Below are 21,031 nucleotides of genomic sequence, written 5' to 3' on the forward strand. Positions count from 1 at the left end.
AGGAGCTGACCCGCATGGCACAGCAGACCTCTCCTGTCACCCCGCTGCTCCCCCTAGCAATGTATTTCATTGGATCCGCCTGTGTGCTCCCCACTCTGTCTCCGGTGAATTCTCTCAACCCCCCCACCTCTGGCCTACACCCCAGTTCTTGTACACATAAATAAATAAAATAAATCTTTAAAAAAATAAATGTCTTCACAGAGTGTCACAGAATCAGAATAAAAAGTTATGTCTAATTTACCTATTTTAGGATCCCCACAAGAACATGAGATTTTGGGGGAAGAGAAACAGCCTTTCCTTACACAGACTTTTAAGACGTTGGTAAGTTGTAAACAAAAACAGACTGGCTGTGGAGAAGGCTGTACATGGTCCTGAGCAGGAGGGGAGCAGAAGCTTAGGTATGGAGGAGGGTCCTGAAGCAGGTAAGCCCAGAACTGCAGGCATCAGGAAGTCTTGCACTGAGTCAGAAGACCTTTTAGGAACAGCTGACTTGCTTACCTGCCTGTGGTATATTCCTACAATGTAAATCACTGGGTCGCCTAGTGAAACACAGAGAACAATACACAATAAGATGAAATCTCGTGCTAGACAGTACAGATGTGTTCTGTAGAATGACTGTCCTCTTCAGGATAAATAAGCTCTACATTTGATTTGGCAACACTGCTATGTATTATTTTCTAATAGCAAATAAACAAACATCAGAGCTCCAATTCTCTGCCAAAAGCAATGGATTTATTTATTTCTAATGCTTCCATGGAAACCTTAGTAGGAAGCTGAAGCCCTTAACACTGCTTACATCAATGAAAGATACTTAGATGCTGATGAACACACCCACCTAAAAAGTGGGAAAATACCCATTCATTCAGCAGCAGACTAAGAAGTATTTTGATTTTGGGGAGAGAGGCCCGAATTTACCCATATAAGTTGCAAGGTTTGCAGGGATCAGAAAAGAAAGTCTGATATTAGCTTCCCTTGACTTTGGCTAAAACCCAATCGAGGCTGAAGAAAGAAAAACAAGTCTTTATCCTCCTATTCTAATCCCCACCTTCAGGCACAGAGCCAGAGGCAGAGAGGATTAGAAATTTGACTTGGCTGACTTTTCTGCATTGGGTGTGGATTTGCTATTGATGTAAGTTAGAGGCCAGCGCTGCCCTGCTTAAATAGCAACAGTGATTGGCTCTGCTTGAAGAGTGTCACTCCATGAATAGGCACAAGATGGAAATGTGTTCTTGGAAATAATCGTGGAAACTGAACATCGTACCCCATATCTATATGTCTTTAGGTATGTGTAATTCAACATGCTGCAGGCTGAAGTCACACATTCCCACTGCCAACCCTCCCCCTACTTGCCCCTGCTATACAGCAGTTTATTAATAGTATCATCATCCACCCAGTTAAGTTCAGCAAATACTTATTAATCATCTGTTTTATGCTAGGTCCTGGGGTAACTAGTAAATGAGACATACTCTTGTCTCTCTCAGAGCTGACCTACTCAAAAAGGGAGACAAACAGGAAGTTCTGATGCAGAAGTCAGAGCTAAGCAAAGAGGACAAGAATTTCAAATAAAAGGAAGAGAAGAAGCAAAGGCACACGAGTGAACGAAAGAAACTACAAAGCCATTTGACATTAGAAGGACAGGATGGGTGGCAAACGAGGATGGGGCAGGGGCCAGGTCATGGCTGGAACTTTGGACTCGATCTCATAGTGATACGGAAGGCATCCCTTGGCAGCTTTAGGCTGTGCCAGAGTCCAGGTTCTATTTACATGTATAAAAGATGACTGGCTGCTCTGAAAAGGAAGAGGTGGAGCGGGTCACGAGTAGAAGCAGGAGAAGCTAATATGGAAAATGGATTATTTAGGACTGTTCAGCTAGCCAGGTTGGAAACAACTTACTTTCTACTTTCCCCTCTTTAGCATAACCATCAAATCTGTCGGTTCTACCACCCAAATTCACTTAAAATCACTCACCATTTATTGAGCCCATCTATGTATCAAATTGCAGTGCTTGGTGGAAAAGAATCCACTTGTCTCCTAAGAGAAGTTGATAGCCTTGAGCAAGAAGACAGATATGTAAATAGATAATTTCAGGGAAATGTGATAAGTATTCCCTGGATGCAATCTAAACCAGAGAGAGAGAGACAGAGACAGAGACAGAGACAGAGACAGAGACAGAGACAGAGACAGAATATGAGGATATCTCTGCCTCGGGGAAATAAGAGAGAAATCCGGGATCATGGTGTGAGGTACGTCTTGACGGATGAATAAGAGTTCCCAGGCAGGAGACTGGAAGGGGGTCCTGTATGTGATGGAAATAGCCCCCCGCAAAGGCAGGGAGATGAAACTGAGTGGGGCTTGTTCGAACCAGCAAGAAGCCTGGAGTCACTGGGACTGGATCTTAGGTGCTGAAAGCAAGCAGAGTAAAAGGTGAGGTGGGAGAGGTTACACCCAGGGAGAGTGTGTAAGTCCTTATTTAAAACAGTGGACCCTGAAGCCTCAAGAGAGGTTTTTAAGCTGGAGAAAGTTATCATCAGATTTATGACTTGAGTTCTTATCTTAGGAACTCATTTTCATTTCTAGAAATTTCTTTGAACAAAAAAAAAATTCATAGAAATTGAAGTTTTTTTTTGAAATTTCTATGAACTATCTTCATTTTCCCTGAGTTTACCCTATGAAGGTTTTGCTCTTTCTGAGTCACGATGCAGTGGTGTCCTAATATGTCTCCCCACCCCAGCAAATCCCCACCGATTGATCCTATACTTTGATATCTTTCTAAACACCTATCTGTTCCTGCTCTTCTGCTGCAGCCAGCTAGTACCTCCCTGCTGCTGCCAGGAAAAATCCTCAAACATTCCATGTGGCATTCAGGACCCTCACCTGCCAGCTTGCGTCACTTCCCAGCCTCATCTCCCACCTGTCCCGGCTCTCACACCAGTCCCTTTTGCTGTTCGATAACCTCAGGCTTCCCTAGCTGCCAGGCATTGTGCGGGCTCCACACCCTTTCTCGCTCTTCTCTCTCCAAGTCTATCCAAAATCCCCTGACGGCGAATCCCTCTTTGACCTTCAGCACTCAATTCACAGGGCCTCCCTGTGGCGCAAGGGCTTGAGGTCTCAGCACTATGAAACTACGGGCAGCCACTGCGGCATGAGTTTGATTCCCAGCCAGGGAGCTGACCCACATGGGGCGCCAGACCTCTCCTGTCTCGCCCGCTGCTCCCCTCAGCAGTGGATTTCATCCCATCACCTTGTAATTGTCACAGGCAAGGCTGTCTCCCAGGCTAGAATGTAGGATAAGGCCATATCACATTCCTCTTATAAACTCATCATAGACCTGTGTCTGGTGCATATTCAGTTCAATTAAACTGAGGCACTGATCTTATCCCCTGGCCTTCCCTTTTTTTTCTTTCTAGAATAGTTACCCTTCTCACCAAGCAGCCATTTTCTGTCAAAGGGAAGTCACTCTTTTTTTGGTCTGGATTTCCATTCCTAGAGCACTGCAACCATTGTTTTTAGCAAGTTGGAAAGCGAAGGGCCTATGCAGCTCAGGTTTCTCTTGGGTTAGAGTGCAAAGGTTTCCATCCTCACGCCGCAGTGCTCAGCGGGACCAGAGTGGCTGGCGCAGGCTCAGCTGGTAAGCAAGCTGTGTAATACAGCTCCTGGGCTGTTTCTTACAACTCCACACCTCCTGCTCACTTCTCTATATATGGGGCCCTAAGTAAAGGACCAGAAAACACTGAGAGAGGTACCTTGGGACATTTGGTCTCTCCTGCAGCTGGGATTTTTCTAAGGAGAGCTACACAGTGTCCAACAGAAGGGCCATAGGAAACCAGAGAAAATGGCGCCCACTGGTCTCAGGGCTTCTTGGGGCTCTCAGGCAGAGGAACAGTGAACCTCCAAACTGGGGATTTTTGAAGAGTCAGAACTCTCCGGGTTCCTTAGGTCTCTCAAGTGGAGATTTACCACCTGTCCACTTTCAGGCTCCAAGAAAATTTCAGCATGGGCCTCGGTCCATCTCTCTCTTGCACACCCCTCCCCCCAACTTTAAGGCTTACGCAGCTGGCAGGAGTCTCAATCTACTAAGTCCAGGGCATTCCCTGAGGCTTACAGCATGAGCAAAAGCTTCTAGAGCCTCAGGAGCCAATTCCTGGAGGGCTCTCTGGGGCATGTAGGAGTCTCCAGTTTCACGGTAGGAGGCATAGTTCGGGGACAGTGAAGCACATACATGGAGCTGACATTTTGGGAATAATCTCACATTCCTTTAAGGTCAGCTTGAAAATGGCTCCTACTATTGGTGTCAAAGGTTTTGGAGACTGAGTCTTGGGGCGCCCGGAAACCAGAATGAAAAACTATTTCTTCCGTTAGCATAATTACTCAAAACTATCTTCAGATTCACTCAGAAGAAAAGGAGGGTGCAGGGAAAGGGTTCGGTCGCATGAGCTACAAGTGAATGAGGGTGTACAAAGAGGGAAAGGGGCAGGATAAAGGAAAGGCGAAGGGGCAGACGGCAGGGGTGTGTCCCCGAAAGGAGTGGGGAATCACCCGAGATTTTGCAGGGTGAAGAGGAATTATTCCCCATTAAAGGGGAAAGAGTTGAGAGGTTTTGAGATGATAATATGAAAATTTATGACTTGCCTACAAATGAGGCCGGACAGTCTGGGTCAGTTTGGGAATTACCAGAGAGGAAGTTCAGGCACGGGCAGCAAACACTCGTAATTGGATTCTTCTGCCTCCAATCTCAGAGGACTTAATCTTGAGCAAGGGTGCTTCAGTCCATGTTCACAGTATCCCGGGTTTGACCGAGTGGGGTAGCCTGGGCCATTGTTAACAAAGCCTGTAAGCACAGGAGGTGTCTTTGCTTGACAAAGGATATGTCTGGGATCAGCTGCATTTCTAGTCCTCCAAACTATAAGTTTAAGGCAGAAAAAGGGCACAGCTGAGCTCTGCAGTGGATGCAGGATACAGCTGCTAAATCTAACTACAGCTCTTTTGGCACTGCTAACTGGACTGGATTCCGCCTGGCAGCCAAAGGCTGCCAAATCCTGATTTAAGACATTGCCTTTCCAAAGAAAAATAGCTATAATGAAAATAGCTTATGTCTTACATAAACTCCTAGGAATATAGCAAACACATTACCTTTAAATAGGGCCCATAGTATTTTGTTACATATGAACTGTCATGCTGACTTAAAAGTTATTTCTTGCTGTCTTTTGTTTTCATGGACTTTACTATAGCACTCATTTGACTCTACCTAAATGATTTATTCAAAAACTTGTCCTAAAGCATCTTTCTCCGCATTTTATTCATTTGGACTTGCCTTTATGATCTGAAGGACAATTTTCCCAAGTCTTGGTTTCATCAACAAATAGGGACACTAAAAGTCCAAATAGCTGTAAGTTTCAAGGGGAAAGAGGTAGGCGAAGGAGGAGCCCTCGCTAATCAACCTTGGTCCTGCTTTAAGTCTGAACAGGCTTAACACCTTGGATCTTGACCACTAGCTGCTATATCCTCGAGTCCTGAGAATACTCGAACCTTCTCCCAAGATGCCCTCTTCCAACATGAAGAGAACAGAGAAGGGGAGCAGACGATGGTGACCTGGCTGTGACGGAGCATCCTGCTAATAGCCATCACAGATTTGGCTCATCGAGGTAGTATCCTTTAGTCTTACCCAACTCTATCCTCTCACCCCCTCTCCTCTCTTAATCACCTGGTTAAAAATGTTGACCTTGCTGGGTGGAAGGATACTACTCCAATGGAAGAAAGGGGGTAGGCCTTGAGATGACAGGTGTCTTATTGTAGAAATGCTCTAAACTTCAAGGACAGAATCTAGAACAGCATATAAGGGGTATTTGGAATCCAACTGATGGCCAGTAGTAGTAATAAGAAAAGGTACTGTCTAAACATTATGACACAGGTATACAAAAACCTCCCCAGCTTTACAAAATTGAAGAAACCCAGTCCAGATGATACAGGTGGATAGAATGGTTTGACTTCAAAGGAAAACATTATTTATCTGTTTAAAGCAAGTCACAATTTTTTTTATCCACTCTATATAATTTCTATGTATAAATTATTCCAATTGATTACCTATTAGGATATATTTCAGTTTGTCCCACACATTAAGAACTGTGACTAAGAACAAGTGAATGTTTAAGTGCTGCTTAGAGGTATACTGCAACACACATTATCTTTGTATTAAAAAGTAATGACTTTCAGTTATGAGAAAGATTAACAAGGTAGGTAGCAAGCCTAGAACAAATTTTAATACAAATAATTCAAGAAACCAACCTCAGTAATACAGATGTCTATTTTATTAAAAAAGTTACAAACAGGTGGACTGCAGGGTCGTTTTACAAAATGACGAGAATGAAATCTATTGGAAAAATTTTACTTTTACAAATCTTTATAGGTCATTGTTCAATGTTTGTACTTGTTGAGTTTTACCTTTCATTGATAAAGTTACAGTACATTAGATCCATAACAGGTTACATGATTTCATTTGCAGAGCCCTACTGCAGTGATTTGAACAACTCCTAAACAGATGCCATAGTAAAGACGAGACATATATTGCATTTAATATTAATTTATTATCCTAATAAGCAACTTGACATGCAATCTATTGAGGAAGCTAAAATAACTTTTGGTCCCTTTTCTTAAAATGTGCTGGAGAAACCACCTTTAAATCACTTTCCCCTGATTCCTGTAATCCTAAGTGAATTCAAGTTAAATTTGCTGCTGAGGTCAATGACACCCACACACTAGAGGTGGGGGACAGAGAATGAGAACTATCCATAGGAAAGAAACACTGTATAAAAAATCCATCGGCAGAAAATTTAAATCATCATGAATTATTTGATTCCTTTAGAAGTTCACACAGCTAATAAAGATGAACCACGATCACTTAACCTACTTTGAACTGTTAGGTTTTAAGTTTGGTATTAAAGTGCAAACTTAAATTAGGTATTCATTTCAAGTAGTTTATAAATAAGGAACTATGTTTCAATTGCCTTCACCCTTACATCTTACCATAAAAAATTAAAAATCTAAGATCAAGGGTTCATTTTGAGGGAATTTGATCAGGAATCAAATGCAACACGATTTTAAAAAAGGAAATCAAAGTTTAATCAATTTCTACGCAATAATTAATGGCCATACTGACCAATAAATCACATGAATGTAGATATCACTTTATTTGAACATCACACACAATATAAATTTAAAATCGCCACACCCTTCCATAAACCATCACTGCATATATTAGAGCTTTCCTTGACAAAGTTATTGAGCTATTATAGATTAGAAGTATAGTTTTGGTTTTTTTTTTTTTTGTCTTGTTTTATTTTATTTAGAAGCATGTTCAAATGACTAAAGCTGGGCTCCTAAAATCGAGAACTTTGGTGCAGTAGGTGAGCTGCAGTTATTAACTCCTGCAAATTAAAAGCACACAGCTAAAACCAGAAACCCAATAATGAAATACTGTCAAACTTACAAAATTTTAAAATCATTGCTAGAAAAAGCGCCCATTATCATGATGTTAAAACTGAACCAAAAAGATTACACTTTATAAGTTTTCTTTCTGCTTCTATACCTGTGTTACTGTTAAAATGTTCAAGTATTCAGACAAAATGTGCTGATTAGGTAAACATGGAAGGCAATGGCTATTAGAAGCACATTTGCAAAATAAAAAAATAATAATAAAAAAAAAGCCCAGAGACTTGGTGCTATCCTCCCTTCTGTTACACAGATTTTGTCTCTACTACGAACATGCTTCTTGGGAATAACTAAAAAGCAATTATGATAGTGCAAGAAAACTTTAACAAATATTGCTTTAAACTATTATTCAGAAAAACAAATTTTAAGAACTCAAAAGTGTATATGATTTTATTTGATTTCAATTTTACATGTGCAGAAGTCTACTCGATGTCAATTACAAGCCTGACAGGCAAAGCTGAGCTATCTCTGTTTAGGTATACAATTAATTTACCATGGATACAATATCCCTTTTCAAAGGCATTGCTAAGTAGGTCATAACTAAATTTAGAACTTCACAGAAAGGAAAATGTTACTGCTGCAATTCGATGCTGTAAATGAGATTAACACATGTGAAAACCTAATGGAATCAAATGCTTAACTCTTCAGCTAAAGGCTCTACAGTCGATTTCAAATATCAATTGTAACTTTCAGAACATGTTAATTACAAAAACACATCACCAACTGCACTGGAAGAAAAGGGATATTACATCCATACAGGTAAAATGTGATCTTTAGTTTCTTTTTACAACACTGCCACACGTAAACGAAGTCTCAAAGTATTAACCAACCATTTAAAGGAGAAAGATCTGACAAAGAGAATGAAGCACTGGTGCGAGGTAATATACAGAAGTAACCATTTGTTTAAGGCTCAATTTTTTCTCCATTATAACTTTCTTTTAAAAGGCATTGAGTAGGTAATACTGAGTTTGAATATTTAATAAATACAAGTTGAGAAACTGATTAAAGAAATCAATTAAAATATTAAAAATTAATTCTTGCATATTAGCCATCGATAAGAACTTAGAAAGCTATAAAAGGACTGATTGATAAAGAACAGATTTTAAACATATGGTAAACGTGCTAAGCATTCCTGTTTAAGGTCAATGGATCTTGAAAGCCGAAGACCTTATGCACTTAATTAGATGTATGGCAACATGCTGTAATAGAGACAGGTTTACCAAGGCTCAGTTCTGCAACCCAGGTTGTAAAGTTCTCCAAAGCAGCATCTGTGCAAATTTCCTCTGAGTTTTATCTGCAATTAAGATAAAAATGTCATAAAGTGCAGAAATGCAGATGATAGTATAAAATGAGAACAATGACAACAGATTTGTATACACGTGGACGTGATACCAGAATAACAATCGATTTTATAGATAATTTTATTGAAGTAACATTGGTTTACAACTCTGTATATGATTCAGAGGTGCAGGCGCACATCTCTTCACATGCATGTCACCAAACCACACCTAACCGCCAAGGCACCCCTAGTCCTCCACTGTACTCCCTTGCGCCTCCTCCACACTTTGCTCCTCATAATTCCCCCTACCCTCCCATCCCCACCCCCAGTCTCAATTTTTCTAGGGTTTGTTTTTGGTTTGGTTTTGCTGAATCTTTGTTTTGCTATATTCCACATGAGTGAAATCACCCGGTGTCTGTCTTTCTCTTTCTGGTTTATTTCACTTAGCATAATAACAGGTAGAATTTTACTATGCTCCCCCATCAGTTTAAGTAATTTTCTGTGGTTAGTAAAATTCCTTAAAAATCAGAAACACAGTAATGATGTTGAGGAGATGTAATATATGGCTGTGTGTGTATGTAACTATTCTGGTTTGGCTTGTTTACTATTATTACACTTTATATTTGTATTACACTTTTTACATTATTAAAAATGCTTTTGATGGTTTAAAAGATCTTATAGTATAAAAAGTGGCAAACGTTACTTCTTCATATTTTTAATGGGAACTAGTATTAGAATTAAATGCTTGTTAATTATGAGCTAACTTGATATCATGTACAACTTTTTCAAATTTAGTTTGCAAATTTAAAAGAAAATATGATTCAATCAGGGCCAGGTATTGTGAACCTGGGATTTCTCAGCCTCTGTTCTTAGAGTTAATAGATTCCTCGCCGCCCCCTGCCCCCCCCCAAACCCCGCAGGAGAAGGGTAGGGATCTATCATTCAGACACAAAGTCCTTCAACTGTGCTAATCACTGAATAGCTTCTTGGGGAGAAGAATTATACTTTTTTAATGTAAAAGGTAAAGAATATTAAATAAAGCCAGAAACAGTAGAATACCAACATGAAAGAATGCCAAGTGAAACCAATTTAAGATTGTTTATGGGGTGTAGCAATGTTTACATACGTGCATAATTTTAATTTCATCTGACAGCAGCACCACTTCTATTAGCGTTCCATAGAGCCTGAGAGGACTCTTTAATAGCAGCTATATCATGAAAATGATTACTAAAAGAACATCTCTGCTTATTATTGAAACTCTGCCATTAGGAAAAATAGAACAAAAGTTTGTTTAGAATTATTGGCGAAGTATTTTTCTTCCAATTGAATTTTTTTTTTTTTTGCATTAAAGGAATTTGTTCATTAGAACACTGGCTATTTAAGCTTGAGCAACTCTAGTTTCCTCACCATTAAAATAGTGAAAAAAATTCTTTCCTCACAGGGTTGTTGTAAGTATCGCATAAGGTAATAAATGAAAGTGCCTTATGAAGTATACAAATCTGGTATTTTTTAAAATTTCTCAACCATGTTATGAATTTCTAGAAAACCATGATTACGTATGTCTTTGATATCTAGATTGAAGACCTTTATATATTTTTAGCCTCATTTGAATTCTTATACCAATTTGAACACAACAGCACATCATTATGGAAGCAACTCTGTGAAAACACCCTAGCACTTCAGACTTGATGTCCCTCAATTAATTTGAATGAATACGTTTGCTATAAATTTTTTTTTAATTTATTTATACAAGCACTGAGTACAGTCAGAAGCGTGAGAGGGTGAAGGAATTCACCAGAGCCAGAGCGGGGACCCTCCTCTGATGGCTGGGGAGCAGCCGGGGATTGAACCGGCGCTGCAGAGGCTGCGGGCAGCTTCACAACCCAGCGTTTAACCGCTGCGCCACCAGGGAGGCCCCGTTTGCTATAAATTTTAATCCATAGTTTTCAAAATAAACCATTGTAAAGAGTTTTGGTTTTTCCAACATGATCGGCTCTTAAATAGGGAAGACCTGTACTATGTGATTTAATATTCAAGCTTTTTCTGAACTCAAATTGAGGAAGTGTTATTTCCAACCAAAACAAATACTAAAACAAACCAGCATATCAACCATAGTGCACATTAAATAAGGGTGACATAGGGATTATTTGCCATTCTTTAACAACCTAGTTAGCATTCAGTCCATCCACATTCCACAGGCTGACAATATACCAGTAAAATCAAGAGACATAGATAAATCTGGGTCAGGCCAACAATATTAATGAGTATTAATACAAGCTACTTTTCAAGGGAGTAATAAATTATAATTCTCTGCAGTAATAAGTCCTGAAGCAAAAGCTAACATTAAGCAAAAAGGACAATCTCTCATATTACAGTTTAACAGGATGTGAAATGTAAATGTTATTGCTCTCCACCGTGACAGCAAAACTTTTAGTGTACTAACAATTCTCATTCGTGTAAAAAAAAAAAATCCCAGAAGCTTTAAAGGCAGCTGGTCAAATACATACTTCTTACTCCCAGGATAGTGACATCATATCCAGACACACTGCACAGGCAGAAATTGATGCACACAAGATAGAACACAAATAATCCTTGTCCTCTCAAGTTTCCAGCGAGACACCCAACAAATCTTAACTCTGGAAGCTTCTGCTCAAACTCTTGCTTAACTGGTTTCACTTTTTCACATTTCTCTAATTGGATTTTATTATGGGACAGTACCAAAACCAGAAAACAAACCCAAACCACAGTCCAAACCTTTTGGGCTCAGGAAATTATGAAATAGGGTCTCCCAAGTGGGGTAAATCAGTACATGAGAGTACCAAACACAGAACTGAAAGAACAAAGATCATTATTTATGTCAGCATGAAGAAAAAGGGGATTCTTGGTTCAAGACTAGCACATCATTTCACGTGTCAGCAGAATGCCCGGGATATTAACAAAGGCTCCTGCAAGGCTTAGCCCTTCATGAATGTCTTTTTAGCTTAGCTGGATTTGCCATTTCTAAATACAGTGGTCTTTACAGCATTCTTTTTAGCAAATATAAATGTGCAAGTATAATCAATTTTAATTTTTTTTGAGTTTGAGACACGATATTCTGGGGATTTAAGCAAAGGAAATTTTTAAAATGAATTTCCCCTTCAGTTTTTATTTGGTATTTTCTTATCCAAGTTAAATATTTAGCTATATTAGCAAGACACTAGGCTGGCATGCTGCAGCAGTTGTTTCCGTTAAGTATCTCCCCTTTATTTCTCTATCCTAATTTACATAATACCCAAGAAGTTGATTAGGGGCAGAGTGGGAGGATGAGGTCATTAAAAGTGCTCACCTGTCACCCGTTCAACACAGACTTAAAAGCTGAATCTCTGCACAGAATCCTTAAACAGAAGTGGAACCAGGCTCTAAGGAGAACATGCAACCTAAAAGTTTATGATAACCCCAGGAAAGGGATGAGTTATTTTTTTTTTAAGTATTACAGCTAAAATCTCCACGAGTTCAAATTCATGGTTTGCTTCTGCGATTTCAAATCATGTAACTGCATCCATCCACTGGTAATAAGCCATAATGTGAGCCCAGTGATCTGACCCTGGCTGAATGAGACCAGGTAGGGTCCTGCTCTCCTCAGCTCTTATTTATTTTTAAAGATTTTATTTATTTTGTTTTTGCATAGAAGAATTGGGCTGTAGGCCAGAGGTGGAGGGGGCGAGAGGATTCACCAGAGACAGAGTGGGGAGCAGAACAGGCAGATCGACTGAAATACACTGCTGAGGGGAGCAGCGGGCAGGCGGGGATACAACTTAAGGCCTCAGCAGTGGACCATCGCTAGGCCACAGCAGAGATAGTGCTGAGACTTAACCCCTAGGCCGTCAGGGAGGCCCCCTCCTCAACTCTTGTTACTTTTTCTGAATTCAATATTCCTAAGACTGTGGCTAATCAAAGGAATTTGGGAGTATGTTTTTGGTAGGATAAGTTTTTCCAACAGCTGACAGGACTTAAGTTTTTCTTAGTGATATTATCTTCTGGATTTTAGAATTCCACTGAGAAGTAATCCCACGAGGAGAATCTTTCCTGTAGTATGGCTAGAATACTTCCTCAGTGGCAATTCTCCAACCCCATGATGCAATTTTTGTTAATTCTATTGATGGTTCATTCTAAGTCAGAGAGGTAATGGTGTAAAACTGAATGGCTCATACACATTTCATTCTGTAATAAAAGCCCAATCTTGAGGTTAAAGGAAGAAATTAAAGAGGGTACAGACACACAGTCACTCTAATCGCCAGACATCCCCACACTGGAGCAGGTCTAAGTAGGCACCTATTCACTCTCAACAGTCTGGAATCATGAACTCTGCGGAGGTCAGTGAAATGTCTGAGATGGGGAGGGGAGCACAAAAGGGGAAAGAACCCCTTTTGTCCATTGTCCAGTGCAGATCTTTATGGTATACACTATGCCCAAAACAAACCACCCCCTCAGTCAGGGCTGCCATGCCAAGGGCTCCATATTGACTCACCTTATGAATTGGATGACAATGAGCATTTAAAACAGACTGTCTTCTCCACTCACACTGCTATGCAAAATGGGGCGAAGGGAAAAAAGGAAGTATATCTGGATAAACCAACGTCTGCAACAAAATTCCACCACCACTCAGTTTTTTACTCAAATGACTAATATTTAACTTAGATGTGAAAATGCCAGTATTTTAAAGTACACAATGTCATTTAATTTTCATGATCACCCCTCTCCCATTTGCTAAACCCCTGGCACATCACATCTAACTAAAAGCTGGAAAAAAGATTACAACTGTTCTGATTCTACATAGTTTCTTAAAAAAATGAAAATGCTAATCAATTCCACTGTGTTTACAAACAGTAAGGCCAGCTAGACTAAAATGACATTCATAGACGGCTCAGCCTTGCAGGAGCCTTTGTTACCATCCCGGGCATTCTGCTGCCACGTGAAATGATGTGCTAGTCTTGAATCAAGAATCTCCCTTTTTCTTCAGGCTGACATATATAATGAACTGGGGCTGACATAAATAATGATCTTTGTTCTTTCAGTTTGATTCCTGGTGTTTGGTACCCGTATGCACCATTTACTCTCATTGGAAGAGCCCGTTCCATAATACACTGAGGAAAAAATGGGCTAAAAATCTCTTAAGAGCCCTTCAAGCCATTGTAAAGAACACCTTTTAAGAATTCCTGGTTTTTTAGACAACTTTCATCAATACTGGATTTTCACTCATACTGGACTGAGACACAGGACTGCTTAAAAAATCATCTTAAAAAAATTCTATTTGCCAAAAGGGTCTATACCAACCTGTCACACCAAAGGGGCAACTTTATTTACTCTCCACCTTCTCTTCAGGGAATCAACAGACTATTTTAGGACATTATTTGGCTCCTTTTTGGAATTCCCTCTATTTTTAAGTCACCTCCAGCCATCCCGCCACCTCCTCAAGGCCTACCCATTCAAGGTCTCACTCAATGCTACTAGCTCCCCAATTCCTCTAAGTCAGTGGTTCTCAGGAGCGATTTTGTCCCCCAGGAGACATTTGCAACATCTGGCGATCTTCTTGTTGCTACACCTGGGGGCAAGGGGAGAGCACCTGGCATCTAGTGGGTAGGGGCCAGGAACGCTCCTAAACATCTCACAATGCACAGGACAGCCCCCTCAACAAAGAGACTGGAATGCTGAGAAATCCTGCACTGGCTGGATGTGGTCTCTCCTTCCCCTGACATTCCAACATCACCGAGGTTGTTAATAAAACACCCCTGGTTCTCAACAATGGTGTATATACCACGGCAGCCACTGTCCCTTATTTAAACCAATACAGAGGTGGTATGATGCAGTTACTCAAACCAAAAAATAGGGCTGCCATGCTGACCGGGCTTGCTATTACATCACACTGCTCTGCACGGTCTAAGGAAGCCTTCAAAGCACTCAATGGCTGGCTCCTTAGGTCAATAAGGAAATCAGCCATGAACTCAGCCCATAAACAATCTGGCTTTGCTTCCAAACTTCCACTCAGATCACTGCCAGTGGGAAGGAGAAAGGTGAGGAAATAATTCTGGGAGCCATAAGGAGGTGTTGGGTAAGAGACTGCTGACCCAACTGAAGGGTGGCAAAGACAATGTGAGGAGTTATAAGAAGCAATTCTTAGAGCATTAACAAATGTTCCTTTTCAATTAAGAGCAATCAATTTATAGCAGTCACAGTCCTTCTGACTTATTTGAGTCTAATTATTTCTAACTCGGACAACTATTCTGACTATTAAGGAAAAAAAAATTCTCAAATCACCTGTACCTGTCTAAGTGTAAGTCTCGATCTAGACACAGGATTTACTTCAAACTCCATGACTCAAGCTGCAGGATTCAGAATCCATCTCCTTATCATTTAGATAAACAGTGGATAAGCACAACCACAACCCTTATGGCCTGAGTACAGCTTCCCATGCGCATCAGTTCAACTTTATGTGATATTAGAAAAAAGACTGCATATAGTGTGTTTTGTTCTAAAAGACCTTGGTCAGGGAATTCCTCTAGTGTTTCAGAAATTCGGCTGATTAGACATTTTATTTCAAGGCTAACACCTTCAACTGTGTTTTCTGCTTACAAAAACAAAAACCAGATCATAAAGTACAAAGGCAACTTGACCTATGATTATAAAAAGTAAGCAATCATTGGAATTTATATTTTCTGTTTTTTAGTAAATTAACAATTAACAAGGCTTGAAATATTACAAATCTATTCAATCATTCCTTTAGGTCGCCAAGTGGATTAAAAGTAATTAAGATCACAAAAGTTGCAAAATGAAATAAATTCAGAAATAACCTCGAATGAGATTTAAAAATTGCTTCAGAAATTTCCCATTGGCGAATTTGACTGAGACAGTTTGCCCTTTACATGTATGAGACCAATTTAATTCCATCTGTTTTAGATGTCTGCATTAATGATGGAAATTAATAGCAATGATGGTTAATTTTTTGATAAAGATAAAACTAAATGTGTACACTTATGTCATTTGCCCAGATACAAGTGTCAGCTAGAGAAAGAACATAAAGGTAAAGATGCAATCATGACACAGAACTTGTTCAAACTTGAAGCTGCTCACAGTGTGAGAGATTATGGAAACGAGAACATGGAACTTGATCACCTACACACTCCTGCCACTGCCTCCAAGACTATACTGTGAGTGTGATGCTGTCAACAAAACCTATGCTGGACTATAGTCTGACCAGTGACTTTATAATGTAATGTGTACAACTAGGTAGAAAAATGAGTTTTCGGGGCCTCCCTGGTGGCGCAAGGAGTTAAGACGCAACCTATGAAGCTATCCACAGCCACTGAAGCAGGATTTCGATCCCTGTCCAGGGAGCTACCCACATGGCGCAGCAGACCTCTCCTGACCCACCTACTACTCCCCTCAGCAGTGTATTTTGGTCACTCTGCCTGTTCTGTTTCCCACTCTGTGGTGAATACTCTCACCACCCCCCCACACCTCTGGCCTGTACCCCAATTCTTGTATGCATAAATAAACAAATCTTTAAAAAAAAAAAAAAAGAAAAAGAAAAATGAGTTTTCATCATATTCTGGTATGCTAAAAAGCTGGTCAGTGAAGGCATTTTGAAAAAAGCCCAGCTGTCATGCTTCATTTCTAAAGATGACACTACCTGACAGGAGAACTTGTCTGAAAAGACAAATTGGGGACCGTTAGTCTTTTCTCCAGGGAGCTCATACAAAGCCAGACCTTTGATTAGGAATCCACTGCAATCTGAAATGCCTGTGGTCATTTGCAACACTGCCTCCTAGACTTGAGGTCAGTCTTGGCTCAAAACAATCAATTCCATTCCTGATGTTGTCAGGCCACTCTGGCATTTGCTGTGGTTTCTCAGCAGCCAAGATAACGGTTGTTTTGTCTTATTATCTGAGTGTTGCTATCTATATGAGACTATCTGCCCACTTACCATCTAGATGAAAAGATCATGATATGAATATCATAATCTCAGTTTAAATGCTCAGTAATTTTATGCAATCTTACTTTTTCAAGGCCCATTTACTTAAAAACTTTTAGTTATCACTTAACTCAAAGATCTGAAGGTTAAGAAAACCTGTCCTTATTTGTTCCATTGTCTCTTTGGGCTGAAGAATGTTCTTTCCAACACATCATAGATGATTTTACCAGAATCTCACACAGAGCATATATTCATAAGGAAGTCAAGGTATAGTGAGGCACTATAATTTGTTATTATCAGAGGTCACTTAAGTCACTTGAGTGCAAGGTACAGATGAACATGATTAAATAATCATCCTGTTAAATCAAGCACTTGGAAGATTAGTAAACTGTTTATTTTAATTATAGCAGCTTGCCAGTCTGGGATAGAAAAGCACAGAAAACAAAACTAATCCTCTTCTGAAATTACTAGATGCTTTGCTGTGCATTCTAGATCTAAATGACCAAAGCTGGGAAAGGAGTTTTATCCTTCCACTCATGCCACCCCAAAAAAAATGCTGTTAGGCAGAGAGAAGAACAGTAACTCACTTAAAAAAAAATAAACCTTGGTGAGGAGAATAAAGGCAATTTCTTACCTTCATTTGCTCATCTGTACGTTTTGGGTTTCCTCACTGAATGTTACCATTTTGTGCCAAAGGAAATGTTAATTTTAGAAATGAAGGTATTTAGGGAATGAAATTTAAGGTAACACAAGGTATACTAATATTTACCAGTTTTTTGTCACACTTGATCAAAAAAAATTGTATGGCTTGTAGGTTTCCATCAACAACTAACCTGCTCGGTATGGCCATGATCGAGGTTCTTTTTACTGGACGATGCAAGTTGTACAACACTGATCTTGCTTCTCCGGCAGTGAGGAATAGTTCATTTGTCTGACGATCTCAGCAAAAAGTTCATCCACCATCGATTTACTTTTTGCTGATGTCTCCATGAAAGGACAGCCCCATTCTTGAGCCAGAGCTCTGCCTTCTGAAGACATAACCTCTCTTTCTGGTTCCAGATCCACTTTATTTCCTACTAGGATTAGTGGGACTTTTTCATATCTCTTCACTCTGACAATCTGATCTCTCATTGGCTTGATATCCTATTTAACAATCAGAAAGAGGAAAAAATACAATGTTTGCATAATCATAGCAAAACTATTAAGAAAACCAGAAGTATTACAGTATCATATCACCAAAAGTCATCCCTCCATGAGTAGAGAAAGCAAATCCAAAATAAAACGACATCCCCAAATTGAGAAAGCAACATTTTCTCCACTGAAGTTGCAACGAGATCATTTCCATAGGCACTACCTGCAGGGTTTCCATCAAGAATATAAATGTAGGTTGCACATTAACCTAAGAACTCATTTAATAACTTCTTTCCCCCAGTCTAATGTGATTTTAAAAGCCACTTCCCAAATATGATGACTCCTTTCTTACATGAAGGTGTTTGACCCTCTCCCTAAACCTGCCAGCTTGTTGTCAACTGCTTGTAACACCTGTTACCCTGGCATGGGATCGTGGCATCGGTTCCAACCCATCTAGCAACAATGCTGAAGAGAAAGTGTTTTGGGTAGGAACAAAAACACTTTGTCATGCGTAGAAGACCAAAGTTAAAAGCAAATTCATAAACTGAAATGTTTCACTGGAAATTTAACAATATGCCTTCAACCCAATAAAAGCAAATACCTTGGAATATACTTCCATCTACTAGAAACTATGAACAGTGAGCAGCTCCTGGGGAGGGCAATGCAGGGGGCTGGATGAGCTAGAAGTCATACTTTTCCTTGCTTAGTTCCCTTCTACAAGTTGAGTTTTCTTCCATGTGTTTTACTTGTGCTAAGTAATTGTAACTAATTACAAAGAATTCTCCAGTAGCATCAACTTTGGGAGGGGAGTATGATTTAAGACGGTATTACAGATTTAATGTTAACATTACAGGCTTAGAAAATTTTTCATAACTTACAAGGTTGGACTTAAATATAAACCATATGTAATTAAATAGCTACAGTAATCAGACTATTCACAGGCAGGATGAAAGAGAAAAAGGGACTATCGCAATTTACACTAACACAGCTATTTGATATTTGCAATAATTTGGTCTCATTATGTTATCAATTCAGGTCTTCAAAGTTAACTTCCTTTCCCTGTACCGGTATGGGAACCTAAGTTCAGCTGAGAACCCAAACCTAGGGTAATGGGTTTAAAAGAGTTTATGTGTCCTTTGAAATTATGACAGCTTTTCACTTCCTTTCCATGTCTATAACAGAAGTAGATATAATGGCAACCTTATGAAAAACCGCTGAAATGACTTCCACGCTCAAGGGTCAGCTAGCAGAATAACAAATCTCCCTAGGATCTTTGAGGAAGCGATGCTTGTCAAATATCACCGTTAGTTAATTTAATACTTTCTGGGCAACAAATGCTTTTATGATGCTACTACTTTGGAATTCAACTCTACATAAAATGAACTTTAATTTGGTCACATTAACTTTGACCCATTTACCCAAAACTTAGTATCTTGAAATGAAAGAAAAAAACATCCTGAAGTTGTTTTATCAGGTTACTGGAAAAGTTCACTGTAGAACCTTAATTTAAAATACTAAAAAATGTGGAATTAGCACACTGTATTGGCTAAAGCACTTAATGTCTCTTAAGTAAACAACATTAAGTGCATACCTTTAAATGCAGAAAAAAAATATATCCATTTCCTAAATCAATGGAGGTCAATAGAACGGGTCAATATGAGGTTATTTATTTTCAAAGAATAAATAGCAACATTTATTGAAGCTCTTAAAATAATGTTAAACCTCCAGTCTGTCTCCCAGAGGAGGACGGACAGCTTTTCCGAGGAAACCGGACCACCTCGGGGTTGGCCCCCCAGCCAGAAATCTACACTTGTTCGGGGTTCCCAGCTCCAGCTACTTTCCGTAAGTCTAGGCATTGCTATCAGAGATAATTCGGATCAACTGCAGAAAAGGAGTCATTCTAGATTTTTGGTCGTTATTAATTCCAGGTACTGGTCTTTTCAATTAGTAACTTTCCCTCACACGCCTCAACTAAGTAAAATGCCTAGAAGGCAGGTCTTGAGTTCTTGTGTTGCAACAGTAAGATTTATGAATCTGGTTGAGAAACCTGGGTGAGAACAGAGGGGAGGGAGGGACAGCAGACACAAAGTGATCGCGCAAGAGATAATGGACTCCCAATAATTTTCCTTCCAAAGTGATCTAGTTACCCGAGATTATCTGTTAAAAAATGTTGACTACGGTCATCCATACTTGTTGAATTCAACAAGCAACTTCAGCCGGCTACACTGCGGGCTAAACATAGACAGAGTGACCGGTTTCTTTTTCTTTCTTCTTTGACTTAAAAATAACTTTGAAATATTTGTTGACGGTTGTTACTTTAGTCCGCGCTACAGAAACAGCCCAATACTTTTGCTGCCAGGAGTAACCTAAAAAATGCGCCAGGTCGAACTTTCAAAAGCAAAACCTAGTCATTACGGCAGGGTTCCAGCAAACCAGAAGTAAATGGAAGATTACCACACCCCCTTCGCGCAAATTACAAGACTCGGTTTGGTTACCTGAAAAGACTGTTGATTAACCAGACTATAAACCAGGATGAAACCTTGGCCGTTTTTGATGTAGAGATCTCTCATGGAGGCAAACTGCTCGGTTCCTGCGGTGTCCAGAATTTCCAGCACGGAGGGGGAAGAGTCCACTTCGATCTCTTTGCGGTAGAAATCTTCAATGGTGGGGTCATATTTCTCAATGAAAGTCCCGGTGACAAACTGCACTGTCAGGGCCGATTTGCCCACCCCTCCGCTCCCCAACACCACTACCTTGTATTCCCTCATGAGTCTCACCTTCACCCGCGCCTACCAGAGGGGGGTAAAGAACACCCGCTAGCCGCGGCGCGCAAGGCAAGGCGGAAGGTGGGCGGAAATCTGCGAACTGGGGAGGAGAGCGCGGAGCAGCCGGCGGCCCAACGGGGGAAGGAGAGGAAGTTAAAGGAGGGGGAGGGGAAAGAGCCCAGTGTCGGGGTGGGTGGGGACGCGAGGGTGAGGCCCTTCCTATAGGAATGGCAGCCCAGGCCGGGGGCGTGGGGAGGAGGGCGAGCCGGGAGCAGCCCAGCGGGGGGAGGGGGGGCGATCGCGCCCCCCGGGGGGCCGGGGTGGGGGCCGCAGAAGGGGGGCCCTCCGCGGGCAGGCGGGCTTCCGAGGAGCCCGCGGCCAGGGGCGGCCCGGCACCCCTCCCCCGCCCTGCACACAAAGGGG

General features: G+C 40.5%; 1 protein-coding gene across 1 annotated transcript; it reads right to left on the reverse strand.

The window, feature by feature from the left end:
* Nucleotides 1-17,479: 17,479 nt before the first annotated feature.
* Nucleotides 17,480-20,611, reverse strand: RAP2C (RAP2C, member of RAS oncogene family; the record flags this gene model as incomplete). The annotated part of the gene is made up of 2 exons (XM_084259228.1): nucleotides 17,480-17,855; nucleotides 20,339-20,611. The coding sequence occupies 2 exons, from the start codon at nucleotides 20,609-20,611 to the stop codon at nucleotides 17,577-17,579; spliced, it is 552 nt and encodes a 183-aa protein (XP_084115354.1). The 3' UTR covers nucleotides 17,480-17,576.
* Nucleotides 20,612-21,031: the final 420 nt, after the last annotated feature.

The sequence above is a fragment of the Talpa europaea genome, assembly GCF_964194135.1.
Source record: "Talpa europaea genome assembly, chromosome: X".
Taxonomy (NCBI): Eukaryota; Metazoa; Chordata; class Mammalia; order Eulipotyphla; family Talpidae; genus Talpa; species Talpa europaea.